Raw genomic sequence first — 14,109 nt, 5'->3', positions numbered from 1 at the left:
GAGCTGATTGGAGGGAAGAGACACACCCCTCCAAACAGGAACAGAGCTGAGGCTGTCAATCAGCTGGAGATCCCTTCCCTGTCACCATTTTTCTTTTGGTGTCAGGAAAACTTGTCAGAAGTGATTCCTGCTGATAGCCGAGGAAGGAAGCAGCAGACAGAAATTACACTAAGTGCTCTGGATTGAGACAAGTACGCACTATAGAGGGATATGCTTTGTTCTTATTTCATGTCTGAGGTTTACAATCACTTTAACTGCAGCAGAAAATAGTCAAGTGTCCAGACTGGCTGTGCTGTGCTGTAAATCTAGGGTTTGAATTGACAGAAATACAAATCCTTTAGTAGGTAATACAATTCCCACATACTGTGTAGCCTCGTGCACATGGCCCAGAATCTCGTTAGGAAAAAACTGCCATTTTTCCTGACGAGATTCTTGGCAAGATTCTCTTGCCGGCCAAGTGTACAGACACTCCAATCAAAAGAACCGCCGTTCTTTTGAATGGCACGAACGCGGTGAGATCTTTGACTACGACGAGCATGCGCTCGTCACATTCGATGCCGTCGCCGCCATCTTGCTACACCCTACCTATGCCTTGGAAGCTACTGCGCATGCGTCAAAGTCATTTCGAGCATGCGCGGGTTTCCACTGCGACAGGTAAGTATACACACGCTCGGGTTTCTCGGTCAGGAAAACACTGCCGAGAATCACGACGAGAAAATAGAGAGCAGGTTTTCTATTTTTCTCGTCTAGATTCTGGGCAGTTTTCTTGACGAAAAACCTGAAAGCCTCTTACACACGTGCGGGTTCTTGCCGAGAAAACCGAGCGTGTGTACGAGGCTATAGACCCTAAATTGTGTATTTAGTCATTTGTCTAGAGTGCAGATTTAAGTTTTAATAAAAATAAATAAAAATAAATAAAAATAAAAATAAAATCAATGCACTGAAAAAACAGGATGGGGACGCACGCAAGTGACTAGGTGAACAATGTCGCCACCAGCAGTGAACGTGACATTTCACATAGAATGGGAAATGAATCTGTCCTAGCTTATTCCTGACATAAGGAAAGTCTGCATGGCATATCCTACCTGAACATGAAGCATAGCCATTGGGCTGAGTTACCAATACAAAACACTCCAATTACCTGGCATCTTCAAGGACAGCTCCCATAACCCTGTATTTCTCTTCATTTTTCACATCTTCATTGATGTCTGTCCCACCAAATACCGCCCCGAAAGGAATTCCATTTCCTTTAACACAACAATAAAACATTTTATTTTAACACATGCAACATCTTCCAGATTGTCTCCAAGTACCTACAAAATTGACATTTTAAGATAGTTTCCGTATGACCTGGAGAACTCCATCTTCTTCCTAGTCCTGTTGGTCAGTAGGAGTATTAAAGCGGCATCCGCACGTCACCCAATAGTGACAGAGTGCTACCACCATCGTCACCACCATGTTATCTAGCAGGTATAATGGCTTCTTCAATAATGAGATCTGCTATTAGCACTCATGCATGTCACAGGGGGGTGATGAGAAGAAACAATGGGAGTCTATGTTAGCTTGGGCACCCTGAATGCAGTTGGCTTCACAACTCAGCGCTGAAGCAACTACTACTGCTGTGATCCACAGCACTTCTAGGGTACATAGTGGGGAGCGTGGAACCAGAAGGGCACGCAAAAGGGAGAAAAAAACACATGGCAAGAGGTCTGTTTAAAGTGCTTCTAAAGGCTGAAGGTTTTTCACCTTCATGTATTCTATGCATGGAGGTAAAAAACCTTCTGTGTGCAGCTGTCTAAAGACTCTTCCTCCTCACTGGCTTTGACAGCCCATCGGCTCCCACTGCTGAAAATCACAGCCAATGAGGAGAAAGTGTGGGGTGGGGCTGAGCCACAGCTCTATGTGATTGATGGATGCATAGAGCAGCTGGTTGGGAGCGAGCACACAGCGGTGCCCTGGGCAAGCGGCTTTCTCTGGGGGCACTGTTCTAGGGGGAGGAGACCAGGAGCACTGACAAGGGACATGAAAAGAAGAGGATCAGAGCTGCTCTGTGCAAAACCATTGCACAGAGCAGGTAAGTATAACATGTTTGTTCTTAAAAAATATAAAAAATAAACAACAAAGCTTTAATGCCACTTTAATACTATGTCCACACCAATCCGCCCAGTAAAATGATCCGTCTGAGTCCAGGTTGGTGCCTGTTCATTTTTTTAATGAAAGACAGTATTTACTTTTTTTAATGCTGGAGATTTGTCCAACCTTGTACGTAGAGTGGGGTTTGAATTACTAAAACTGGAGAATACAAAATCTGGTGCAGCTCTGCATGATAGCCAATCAGCTTCTAACTACAGCTTGTTCAATTAAGCCAGCCATAGACGGTTCAGCAGGAACTGGCAAAGATTCGAACCATGTAGGGGCAGACTGAATGCACCCAAGTTGATCAATTGATCAACTTGGGTGCAACCAACCTGACGAATGCTGCATGAGACTATTGCTAGCATCTATAATAGCCACTAGCAATAATCACTGTGTTCTCCCGGCGGGAATGGGATTCGAACAAACCGAACGATTTCTTTGTGCAATACGTGGGCCACACACTGATGTAAAACCAGCATAAATATAATAACTAGAGCATGGGTCTTCAAACTACGGCCCTCCAGTTGTTCAGGAACTACAATTCCCATCATGCCTAGTCATGTCTGTGAATGTCAGAGTTTTACAATGCCTCATGGGATGTGTAGTTTCGCAACAGCTGGAGGGCCATAGTTTGAGGATCCCTGAACTAGAGGATTCACAACATATAGTCTTGTCTGTCCACTTCCTACTATGTGTCTCGCCCCATTAGGGCTCTTTCACACGGAGCGGATCCGTATTGATCCGCCCCGTGTGTGTCCGTCGGCTCAGCAGGGATCATCCGTAAATCCCCGCTAAGCTGTCGGCGGACAGGGCGGTCCCCGCACACTGTGCAGAGACCGCCATGTCTTTCCTCCACTCTCCCCTATGGGGAATCGGATGAATACATCCAATCCGTTCCGCCAGACGGAAGAAAAATACGGTTTTCTTCCGTCTGAAAAAGTGGATCTTTGCGGATGCGGATGTTTGCGGACGTTAGCGGATGCATCATCCGCTAACGTCCACAATCCCATAGCGATGCATTACAAGTCCGTATACGGACTTGTAAAAAACGGTCCGTTTGTCCGCCCGTGTGAAAGGACCCTTAAGGGCTTGATCATAGAGGCATGTAGACAAGTGGCACAGCTGTGTGCGGATGCACCTGATGGGAGCTGGAGCTAAAGAGAGAGAAGCAAGTTTGGACTGGCAAAGCTACTACCGATTTTACCTTTCCTATGCTATGTAAGAGCAAGATGGCGCACCAAGAGGAATAGCTGGGTCTTAGGGGACAGACAAGAAGGCCCTGTACACACGGCTGGGAATCCCGTCAGGAAAAAAACGTTGGTTTTCCTGACGGGATTCCTGGCAAGCTTTTCTTGCAAAGCTGTGCATACAGACGGCCATTCAAAAGAACCGCCGTTGAGCGTATGAGGCTGAACAAGGTTTTTTCACTTTTTTGCATGGGTGATTTATTTATGAGTGGATTGTTTTATATTTGGCAGCAGATTCTAAGCGTTGGCAAACGAAAGAGTGGATTTAAATACTCATGCAGAAAATAAATGTTAAAAGTTATTAGCACCATCAAGTACATTAATGGGAGAGTTTTTAGGAAATATAGAGACAAAACAAGATCATAGACATGAGAACAGGTTGTAAATCACAATTAAGAGAGCAGTAATGTCATTAATACATTCTTGTGTTGGTTAGCTGTGTGTGCCCTTACCACTTTGTACATCAAAGCATTTATCCTATGCATATTTAATATAATTATAATGGTGCAGGCTTTTTTAAGCAAACAGAAATCTGAATAAATCGAATTCAGGCCTTCGTGTTCATTATATTTATTACATTTTTTGTGTCCTTGCTTATTTAAGTTCATTTGTAAACTGCAGCTTAGCATCACAGTTCTTTATAAGACTGCCAGCAAAAGTATTTCTATATTCTTAAAAAAAACTTCTAGTGTTACAAATATTAAATACAATGGCCCAGATTCACAAAACACTTGTGCCGACGTATCTCCAGACACGCCGCTTAAGTGCAAATATGCGCCGTCGTATCTATGCGCCGGGCCCACAAACTAAGATACGCCTAAAAACAGGCTTCATCCCACCGACGTAACTTGCCTACGCCGGCGTAGAGTGGGCGCATATTTACGCTGGACGCATTTGGCGCTCCCATTGATTTTCCATTCAAATATGCAAATGAGGGAGATACGGCGATTCACGAACGTACGTGCGCCCGACGCAAGTGCGCGTAAGTTATACGTACGTCGTAAAGTTATGCCCCATAAAGGAGGTGTAACTCAGCAGCATCCATGCAAAGGGCTGCACCAGGGAACACAAGCCGGCGTATTTTACGTAGTTTACGTTGGACGTGAATATGGCTGCACGTAGGTTACGTTCACGCCGTAGGCAGTGATCCGACGGTATTCTGAGCATGCGCACTGGGATGCATCCACGGGACGGCACATGCGCCGTTCATTATACGTATCTGTCTGGCGCTCGGCCCATCATTTGCATGGGGTCACGCCTCATTTGCATGGCTCACGCCCACTTCCACCTACGCCGGCTTACGCCTAGGAAAGCCAGCGCAGTTTTGGGAGCACTGGCTTTGTGAATTCAGTGCTTGCCTCTCTGCGCTGCGTCGGCGTAGCGTACAGGAGATACGCTACGGCGGCATAAATGTGCGCCGCTGTCTGTGAATCCGGGCCAATGTAGTCTGTGAAAAAAATGTATAAAGCCCCGTACATATGATCAGAATTTCCAATGGAAAAAGTCAGACGGACTTTTTCCATCGGAAATTCCGACCGTGTGTATGCCCCATCGGAGTTTTTCCATCGGATAATCAGAGGAATTCCATCGGAGTTTAAAAAAAGAACATGTTCTCTTTTATTCCGTCAGAATTCAGATGTAAGTTTGGCCAGGCAAAAGGCCGATCGTGTGTATGGGGCATAAGGGCCCTTTCACACAGGCTTGTCAGTTTTTTAGGTGGACCTGATCGGACGCTCCATTCACCTCTATGGAGCAGTGGATGTCAGCGGTGGCATGTCCGCTGACATCCACCGATATTTGATCCAATCCTGTCCATGAAATCCAGACTGATGGTGACCCTATTTTCCATCTGTCTGGAAGATCGGATCAGATGAAAACAGACAGGTGGTCCGTTTTCATCCGATCTTCCCATAGAGGAGAGCTGGACTCTGACAGGTCCGTCTCTGCTGGGTGAGCAGAGATGGACCTGTCATTTGCCTGTTAATCGGGGATCAGTGGATCGATCCCCCACTGAGCAAAGCAGAGTCCGTTGGGTGGACCGCCCGTGTGAAAGAGCTCTAACACAGTTTTTTTTTTTTTAACAGAGATGGCTCTAACACATTTTACATTTTGTAGCGCACCAATACGGTGGAGAATTGTGCCATTACAGTGCCTTCAGACTGATGTGTTGGTACCACAGGAGTAGTGCAGTGTACCCATGGGTTTGGTGCGAATTACATAGTTAAGAAAAGACACAACGTTATCGTATTCATTTTATTGTTATGGTGGTGCTGTAGGGTTTTTGAGTGCCATTGCTATGAATATGTTTTTGTAATTTTTTACCAATAATTCCATTTTCTATATACGGCGTGGTCCGCCCGTGTCTTCTTTATCCTGGGGGGGGGGGGGCTTTTCTTTTTGTTCTCCCCGGGGGGCTGTTTTTTGCATTCGTTATAGGCCCATGGAGACCGCACCCTCGAGGTGAGTCCGTAAATTATGGGACACTGTGAAAGGTTCATTCAGCCTGCCCAGTAGTTTGTTATTTAGTGAGCAGAGGACCTACCCTCTTTTTCCTCTTAATAAAAGACAGACAGTTCAACCCATGGAGAACAAAAAAAAAAACACACACACACACAAACCTCCATATACACAATCCTATACCCACAGCTGACCCAGAAGAAGGCGAAAAAAAAAAAAAAAAGCAAGATTCAATTTGCTCCAGCAGGAAAAAAAAATCCTTTCTGATCCCTCAAAAGGCAGAATTATCTGCACTTTCCCATAGAGTTCTGTTAGGTCCTGCTGTTTTATGCCCTGTACACACAGAAATGCATGGGTGCAGTGATGATCAGTGCAGAAAGGGCCAGGGAGTTTATCAAAATCTGGAACCCCCTTTAAACAAAGTAGCCCCCAAACCCCCATGTGAATGAGTATAGGGCACATAGTACCCCTACCCATTCACCCAAAAAAAGTGTCAAAAAGTAATAAAAAAAACAGTGTCCCCTGATGTAGATCCATCGCCAATCATGACGTTAACGCCACCGGACCCGAAAAAGAAACAAAAAATTGCTCTGCTGTCAACTAAGGCAAATCCCTGAATGCCTAGCTTGCTGTTTGACGGTTCATATATATATATATATATATATATATATAGGGGGTAGAGCCACCTGGCGACGTCACCTGGTGGCACCGCCCCCTTGTGACGTCACGGACCGGTGCATGCTGGGTTGGTGAGGTCACCAGGTGATGCCGCCAGGTGGCCCTGCCCTTACCTATTTAAGAACTGTCAAACAGCAAGTCTGGCATTCAACAGATTGCCTTAGTTGACACAGCAGTGTTTTTTTTTTTTTTTTTTTCAGGTCTTTGATGGCAGTAAGTGGGTGTGTTGGTTTATCGCATAAAATCCATTTAAGTTTTTGGTTGTAACATGACAAAATGTGAAAAATGTCAAGGGGTATGAATACTTTTTCAAGGCACTGTACTTGCATACAGTATAAGCCTTTAAAATGGAGACTTTAATTTTCAAGTTCGGCTCCCATAGACTTCAATGGGATTCGCCATTCAGGTCAAAACTTTTTCTCTGTTCGGGAATTCTGGTGCCAAGCCAACAGGGGGGTGTTCAGCCCATCTCTACTTCTAGAAAGTAAAAAAAAAACTTTAATATGTTACCCAGCAATAATTTTCCAGCTTTGTACAAATGGATGACCAGCCCGGCATCAAACTTCTTCTGGGAAATAAGTCTTGCCACTTCTAATGGGCTCTCCAAAGTAGAGGCGTCTCGGAGATCACACTCATGTCCTGCAGCTTCAAGGTGACTCCTGAATGGCAAAGAAAACAGATAATATTACAACTTAGACAGATATAGGGCTCTGTTCACACTAGTGCCATTTCAGATGCGACTTGAGTCCCACAGAATCCCATGACAATAAAAAAAATCACATGGTTTTCAATGGTGTCCATGCAAGTCAGCATGGTGCGATTTTGGAAAAAGGCTTCTTTCCCACTTTGGTGCCAATCCATAATAATTTTGGCCCCAAAGAATATGCAAACCACTTTACAGTGGAGGTCCACACAAAAAGTGAACCTCCGCTTTACGGAACCCTCCCCCCTCCAGTGACACATTGGGCACCTTTCAGGGGGAGGGGGTGCAGATACCTGTACAATATAGGTATTTGCACCCACTTCTGAGCATAGTCACGCCCCCCCCGCTGTCTTCTGGGAAACACACTGGTCCCAGAAGATGCGCAGCACAATTCGTGCATGCGCAGTAGAGAACCAGGAAGTGAAGCCACAATGCTTTATTTCCTGATTCCCTCACCGAAGATGATGGCGGGGACAGCCGATAGATTGCTCGGTTTCAGATGCCGACGTCGCAGGCACCCTGGACAGGTAAGTGTCCATTTATTAAAAGTCAGCAGCTGCTGTATTTGTAGCTGCTGTCTTTTAATATATTTTTTTTAGGTGGACCACCGCTTTAAAGCAGGATCCAAGTTGCACTACACAATCGCATTGAAAGGTGGATCAAAATTGGATCACAGCAGTGTGAACCTATCCTAAGACCCCTTTCACACTGGAGCGGTTTGCAGGCGCTATTGTGCTAAAAATAGCGTCTGCAAACCGACCTTAAACAGCTGCTGCTGTCTCCCCAGTGTGAAAGCCTGAGGGCTTTCACACTGGAGCGGTGCGCTGGCAGGACGGGAAAAAAAGTCCTGCTAGCCGCATCTTTGGAGCGGTGAAGGGGCGGTGTGTATACCGCTCCTTCACCGCTCTCGCCCATTGAAATTAATGGAACAGCGCGGCTATACCGCTGGCAATGCGCCCGCTAGCGGGGGGTAAATCCGCCCAGCTAGCGGCCGAACTGCGCCACAAAATTAATAGTAAAGCGCTGATAAAAATAGCGGCGCTTTACCGCCACCACACCTCCCACCCCAGTGTTAAAGGGGCCTTAGGCAAAGTTTACACAGGCAGTGAAAATAGGCATAAACATGCTTTTACTAGGCCGTTTTTACAGTCCAGCTGCAAGTTAAATGGCTACTGGCCATGTTAACACCCTTTACTATGGTCAGTGTCGTAAAAATTATATCCTGTAATGCTTTTGGCATGGCGATACTGTCACCATTCAAGTGAATAAGTCCGTGCCATATTCCCATTCAAAATCTCAGTTTGGCAAAAAAAAAAAAAAAAAATAGACATTCAGGAGCAGGACGTATCACCTTATAAATGCTTGCCAGCCGCTGCTTAAAGGGTCACTAAAGGGAAATATTTTTTTTTTGCCTAAAATTAATGTCTGCAAGGTAGACAGACAGAATAGTGTAATGATTCTGTTATAAAACTAGTAAATACCTATTAAATTCCTTCATCTATATCACCTCCGGCATTCTAGTTTCTGTTCTCTCATTCACTTCCTGGTTTGCATCGCTTGTTCATGTAAGCAGTACATTTCCCATTATGAATTGCGGCACGCCCAGTAATTCACACCTCCTTGAAGTCTCTAACACGTAGAGAGCGTCCTGCCACACAGATGTAGTTCCCAGGAGGGGGTGCGCACGTTACTGACCACCGCAGTAAAGCCTCCCTTCATGGTGGTGAGTAACAATCAGACAAGCAGGAAGTGAACAGAACAGAGAAGAAATAGAGCAACTTCTGAGCAAAAACGAACAATGAGGAAGTGAAAAGAGGAATGTCTGCAGGTAAAGAATGCTTATTATGAAAAAAAAAAATTCCTTTACAACCCCTTTAACCATTCTCCGAATAGCAATCCACCATAAACTGCTTTTCATAGATAGACCAATGTAAATGAGCCCTAAAGCCTTCTCAGATTCAAGAAAACCTGCCACCAGACCATCTTATAACACCGAATAATGTTGGCTTTTAATCGGGTTAGTCCACACAAGACTGATATTCACGCTTTGAGCAGAGATTTGACTCACGCACTGGCACGTTATATGGTGGCAGGATATCACCACCTTGATTTTCTTATTGTAACAAACAATGAGCAAGTTCTCCTCCTTTTATCTTGTACTCTTCCTTTGTTTTAAACTACGGGGATTGCAGCAAGAGGACAAAGACTTCATTTTCCGCTTCAACTCCCGCAGGAAGAACTGAAAAAATAGGAGTCTTGTATTAGTCTAAAATGAATACTGATAAGACCGTGATTGGACGTACACAAGAATGTATTTTCCAGGAGGCCGTCTGCCATTTTAATTGCTTGAAAATATTGTTGCCATTTTTTTTCGTTTAGACCCGCTCTTTCATGAAAACAATCTGTTCCTAAGGTCACTTTCCACCACAGTTTACAACACAAAAGCCAACCTTTGACAGATTACTGTGAGCCCACTTTTTTTCGGAAGATTTATTTTTAAAATGTTGCATTAACCACCCAAGCCATTATGCAGGTAAAGGACCTGGCCAGTTTTTGCGATTCGGCACTGCGTCGCTTTAACTGACAATTGCGCGGTCATGCGACGTGGCTCCCAAACAAAATTGGCGTCCTTTTTTTCCACAAATACAGCTTTCTTTTGGTGGTATTTGATCATCTCAAAAAATTTCAATAATTTTTAGTTTTTGCTATATGAAATATCCCCAAAAAAAGATATAAAAAAACATTATTTTTTCTCAGTTTAGGCCGATACATATTCTTCTACCTATTTTTGGTAAAAAAAAAATAGCAATAAGCGTTTATCGATTGGTTTGCGCAAAATGTATAGTGTTTACAAAATAGGGGATAGTTTTATGGCATTTTTATTAATAATTTTTTCTTTTACTACTAATGGCGGCGATCAGCGATTTTTTTCGTGACTGCGACATTATGTCGGGCACATCGGACAATTTTGACACATTTTTGGGACCATTGTCATTTTCACAGCGAAAAGTGCTATAAAAATGCACGGATTACTGTGAAAATGACAATTGAAGTTTAGGAGTTAACCACTAGGGGACACTGAAGGGGTTAAGTGTGACCTCATGTGTGTTTCTAACTGTAGGGGGGCGGGGCTGGACATGTGACGTCAGTGATCGTCATTCCCTATATCATGGAACAGATTATCACTGACATTGCCACAGTGAAGAACGGGGAAGGTGAGTTTACAGACACCTCTCCCCGTTCTTCAGCTCCTGTGACCGTTCGCAGGACACCGGCGGCGATCGGGTCCGTGGGTCCCGCGGGGCACTGTCACGGAGCTTCGGACCAGGTTACGTGCGCACACCGGCGGCGTGCGCGCGCGACCCACGGCTGGGCTCTTAAAGACGACGTGCCTGTGCCCAGCCGTGCCATTCTGCCGACGTATATTGGCGTTAGGCGCTCATTAAGTGGTTAAAAAACACGTTCAGCCTTGTTCAACAATAAATATAAGATACAAATTCTCTATATTATCCTACAGCAAGGGTCTCAAACTCAAATTACTTGAGGGCCACTGGACAAGTTTTTATATCCCATTGGGGCTGCATGCAAACTTCAAAAACAACATTAAACCATATACAGTGGTAGTTACTGCTTGCTACCAGTCACTGCAACCTCACTGTGCCCATCAAATGCAGCCTTAGAAGTGCCCACCAAAAGTGGGCCACCAAAACCTCACCCATGGCCATCAAATGCAGCCTCACTGTGCCCTTCAAATGCAGCCTTTACTGTCCCCATCAGATGCAGCCTTGCTGTGCCCATTAAATGTAGCCTCACTGTGCCCATCAAATGCAGCCTCGCTGTGCCCATTAAATGCAGCCTCACTGTGCCCATCAAATGCAGCCTCACTGTGCCCATCAAATGCAGCCTCACTGCGCCCATCAAATGCAGCCTCACTGCGCCCATCAAATGCAACCCTATCAGTGCCCCACCAAATGCAGCTTCACTGTGCCCATTAAATGCAGCCTCACTGTGCCCATCAAATGCAGCCTACCAGTGCCTGGATCACACAGAGCAGCGACCTCCTGCCGTGTCATTGAGCTTGGATTTTAATTTGCCGGGCGGCCACTGTAACAAAGTCCCGCCTCTTAGACTGGTTCCTATGATACACGTCACACTGATTCAATTCCCTGGGAATCTAGATCTATTTACTCAGTGTAGCATCATCTTTCACAATGAATTAAAAAAATTGGGCTAACTTTACTGTTTCGTTTTAGTGAAGTACATTTTTTTCCCAAATAATTGCATTAAAAAAACTGCTGCGCAAATACCAAGCGACTTAAATTTTTGCAACAACTGCCACTTGATTTTCCAGAGTCTTTGCTAAATATATATATATATATATATATATATATATATATATATATATATATATATATATATATATATATATATATATATATATATAATGTTTGGGGGTTCTAAGTAAATGTTTTGCAAAAAAATACTGATTTTAACTTGTAAGCAACAAGTGTCAGAAATAGGCTTGGTCCTTAAAGTGGAGTTCCACCTGTTTTTTTTTTGTTTTTTTTTTACCTAAAATCTGAAAAAATAAAATAAAAAAAATTATACTCACCAGAAAGGGCTGTTATGCGGAAGTAGTTATTCTGCCTCTTCCTCCACCACGTTCCTCTTCTACTTTGTCCTCTGTTGCGTGTCTTCTGGTGAATGGGGCGCGCTGCCTTCTGGGAATTGTGTGTATCCCAGGAGGCAGCCGCCCATTCACAAAGCGCTTAACTTCCTGTGCCTGTTTCCCTTAGTCAGGATGGAGGCGCCGGACCAAGCGATCGCCGTCGGGGGCCCATCATCGCGGACGCCTAGGACAGGTAAGTGTCTTTAATAAAAGTCAGCAGCTACAGTAGCTGTTAGTAGCTGCTGACGTTTTTAAAAAAAAAATTGTACTGCAATTTTACGGTGATTACGGTGAGTACAAAAAATCCTATTTTCTCTTATTGTCCTCCTCTCGTCCCTGGTCCCGACGCATGTGCCTGGCGGGCGCGATCCCCCCCGGGCACCCGCGATTGCTCGTTACAGAGCGAGAACCGGGAGCTGTGTGTGTAAACAGTATTGGTGTTCCTGGGAGGAATAGTGCCCCATCATTGGTGTTCCTGGGAGGAATAGTGCCCCAGCATTGGTGTTCCTGGGAGGAATAGTGCCCCAGCATTGGTGTTCCTGGGAGGAATGGTGCCCCAGCATTGGTGTTCCTGGGAGGAATAGTGCCCCAGTATTGGTGTTCCTGGAAGGAATAGTGCCCCAGTATTGGTGTTCCTGGGAGGAATAGTGCCCCAGCATTGGTGTTCCTGGAAGGAATAGTGCCCCAGTATTGGTGTTCCTGGGAGGAATAGTGCCCCAGTATTGGTGTTCCTGGGAGGAATAGTGCCCCAGCATTGGTGTTCCTGGAAGGAATAGTGCCCCAGTATTGGTGTTCCTGGGAGGAATAGTGCCCCAGCATTGGTGTTCCTGGAAGGAATAGTGCCCCAGTATTGGTGTTCCTGGGAGGAATAGTGCCCCAGCATTGGTGTTCCTGGAAGGAATAGTGCCCCAGTATTGGTGTTCCTGGGAGGAATAGTGCCCCAGCATTGGTGTTCCTGGAAGGAATAGTGCCCCAGTATTGGTGTTCCTGGGAGGAATAGTGCCCCAGCATTGGTGTTCCTGGAAGGAATAGTGCCCCAGCATTGGTGTTCCTGGGAGGAATAGTGCCCCAGCATTGGTGTTCCTGGAAGGAATAGTGCCCCAGCATTGGTGTTCCTGGGAGGAATAGTGCCCCAGCATTGGTGTTCCTGGAAGGAATAGTGCCCCAGTATTGGTGTTCCTGGGAGGAATAGTGCCCCAGCATTGGTGTTCCTGGGAGGAATAGTGCCCCATCATTGCCGTTTGAGTGTAACACTCGAACAACGAAAAAATTCCACATTACGTTTTTTTAATGATTTTATCCGATTAATCGAGAAAATAATCGGCCGATTAATCGATTATGAAAATAATCGTTAGTTGCAGCCCTAATGGAATGGTTCACAAATAAACATGTCCAGGTGTTAGAATGGCCAAGTCAAAGTCCAGACCTGAATCCAATCGAGAATCTGTGGAAAGAACTGAAAAATGCTGTTCACAAACGCTCTCCATCCAACCTCACTGAGCTCGAGCTGTTTTGCAAGGAGGAATGGGCAAAAATGTCAGTCTCTCGATGTGCAAAACTGATAGTTACATACCCCAAGCGACTTACAGCTGTAATCACAGCAAAAGGTGGCGCTACAAAGTATTAACTTAAGGGGGCTGAATAATTTTGCACGCCCAATTTTTCAGTTTTTTATTTGTTAAAAAAGTTTGAAATATCCAATAAATTTTGTTCCACTTCATGATTGTGTCCCACTTGTTGATTCTTCAAAAAAAATTACAGTTTTATATCTTTATGTTTGAAGCCTGAAATGTGGCAAAAGGTCGCAAAGTTCAAGGGGGCCGAATACTTTCGCAAGGCACTGTATTCACATTCCAGCACCACTCCTCAGCAGCACGTCATGCTACATACATAATAACAATATGACTCCTTATTGAAAATAGAACTCAACCTTATCAAACATATTTAAAAATTAACAACAATTGATCTGACTACATGGCTTGGAATATAAAGTGAGGATGTGCTTAGCTGAGAAAGCTCTTCCGCAAATATAAAAATAAAACATAAATCCCATTAGGACTCTCATCATGTTGGCCTAGGCCAAAAAACAGGAAGCAACTGAAGTAAAAAAAAAAAAAAGGAAACATAATATACCTTCCTACAGTACATCCAGAAAGTATTCACAGCGCTTCATTTTTTCCACATTTTATGTTACAGCTTTATTTAAAAAAATGAAATTC

At 44.6% G+C, this 14,109-nt stretch overlaps 1 protein-coding gene across 3 annotated transcripts in view; it reads right to left on the bottom strand.

The window, feature by feature from the left end:
• GLT1D1 (glycosyltransferase 1 domain containing 1) overlaps positions 1-14,109 on the bottom strand; it is a 200,049-nt gene that overhangs the window by 171,838 nt on the left and 14,102 nt on the right. For all 3 annotated transcript variants that reach the window (XM_040347374.1, XM_040347369.1, XM_040347371.1), the window contains exons 2-3: positions 7,029-7,177; positions 1,142-1,247 (exon numbers count right to left, since the gene is read on the bottom strand). In XM_040347374.1, the coding sequence (XP_040203308.1) occupies positions 1,142-1,247; positions 7,029-7,177 (255 nt within the window). The remainder of the gene's footprint in view (positions 1-1,141; positions 1,248-7,028; positions 7,178-14,109) is intronic.

This window comes from Rana temporaria, chromosome 1 (genome assembly GCF_905171775.1).
Source record: "Rana temporaria chromosome 1, aRanTem1.1, whole genome shotgun sequence".
Classification (NCBI taxonomy): domain Eukaryota; kingdom Metazoa; phylum Chordata; class Amphibia; order Anura; family Ranidae; genus Rana; species Rana temporaria.
The sequence above is the reverse complement of the archived record's forward strand: the minus strand, read 5'-3'. Positions and strand labels throughout refer to the sequence as shown.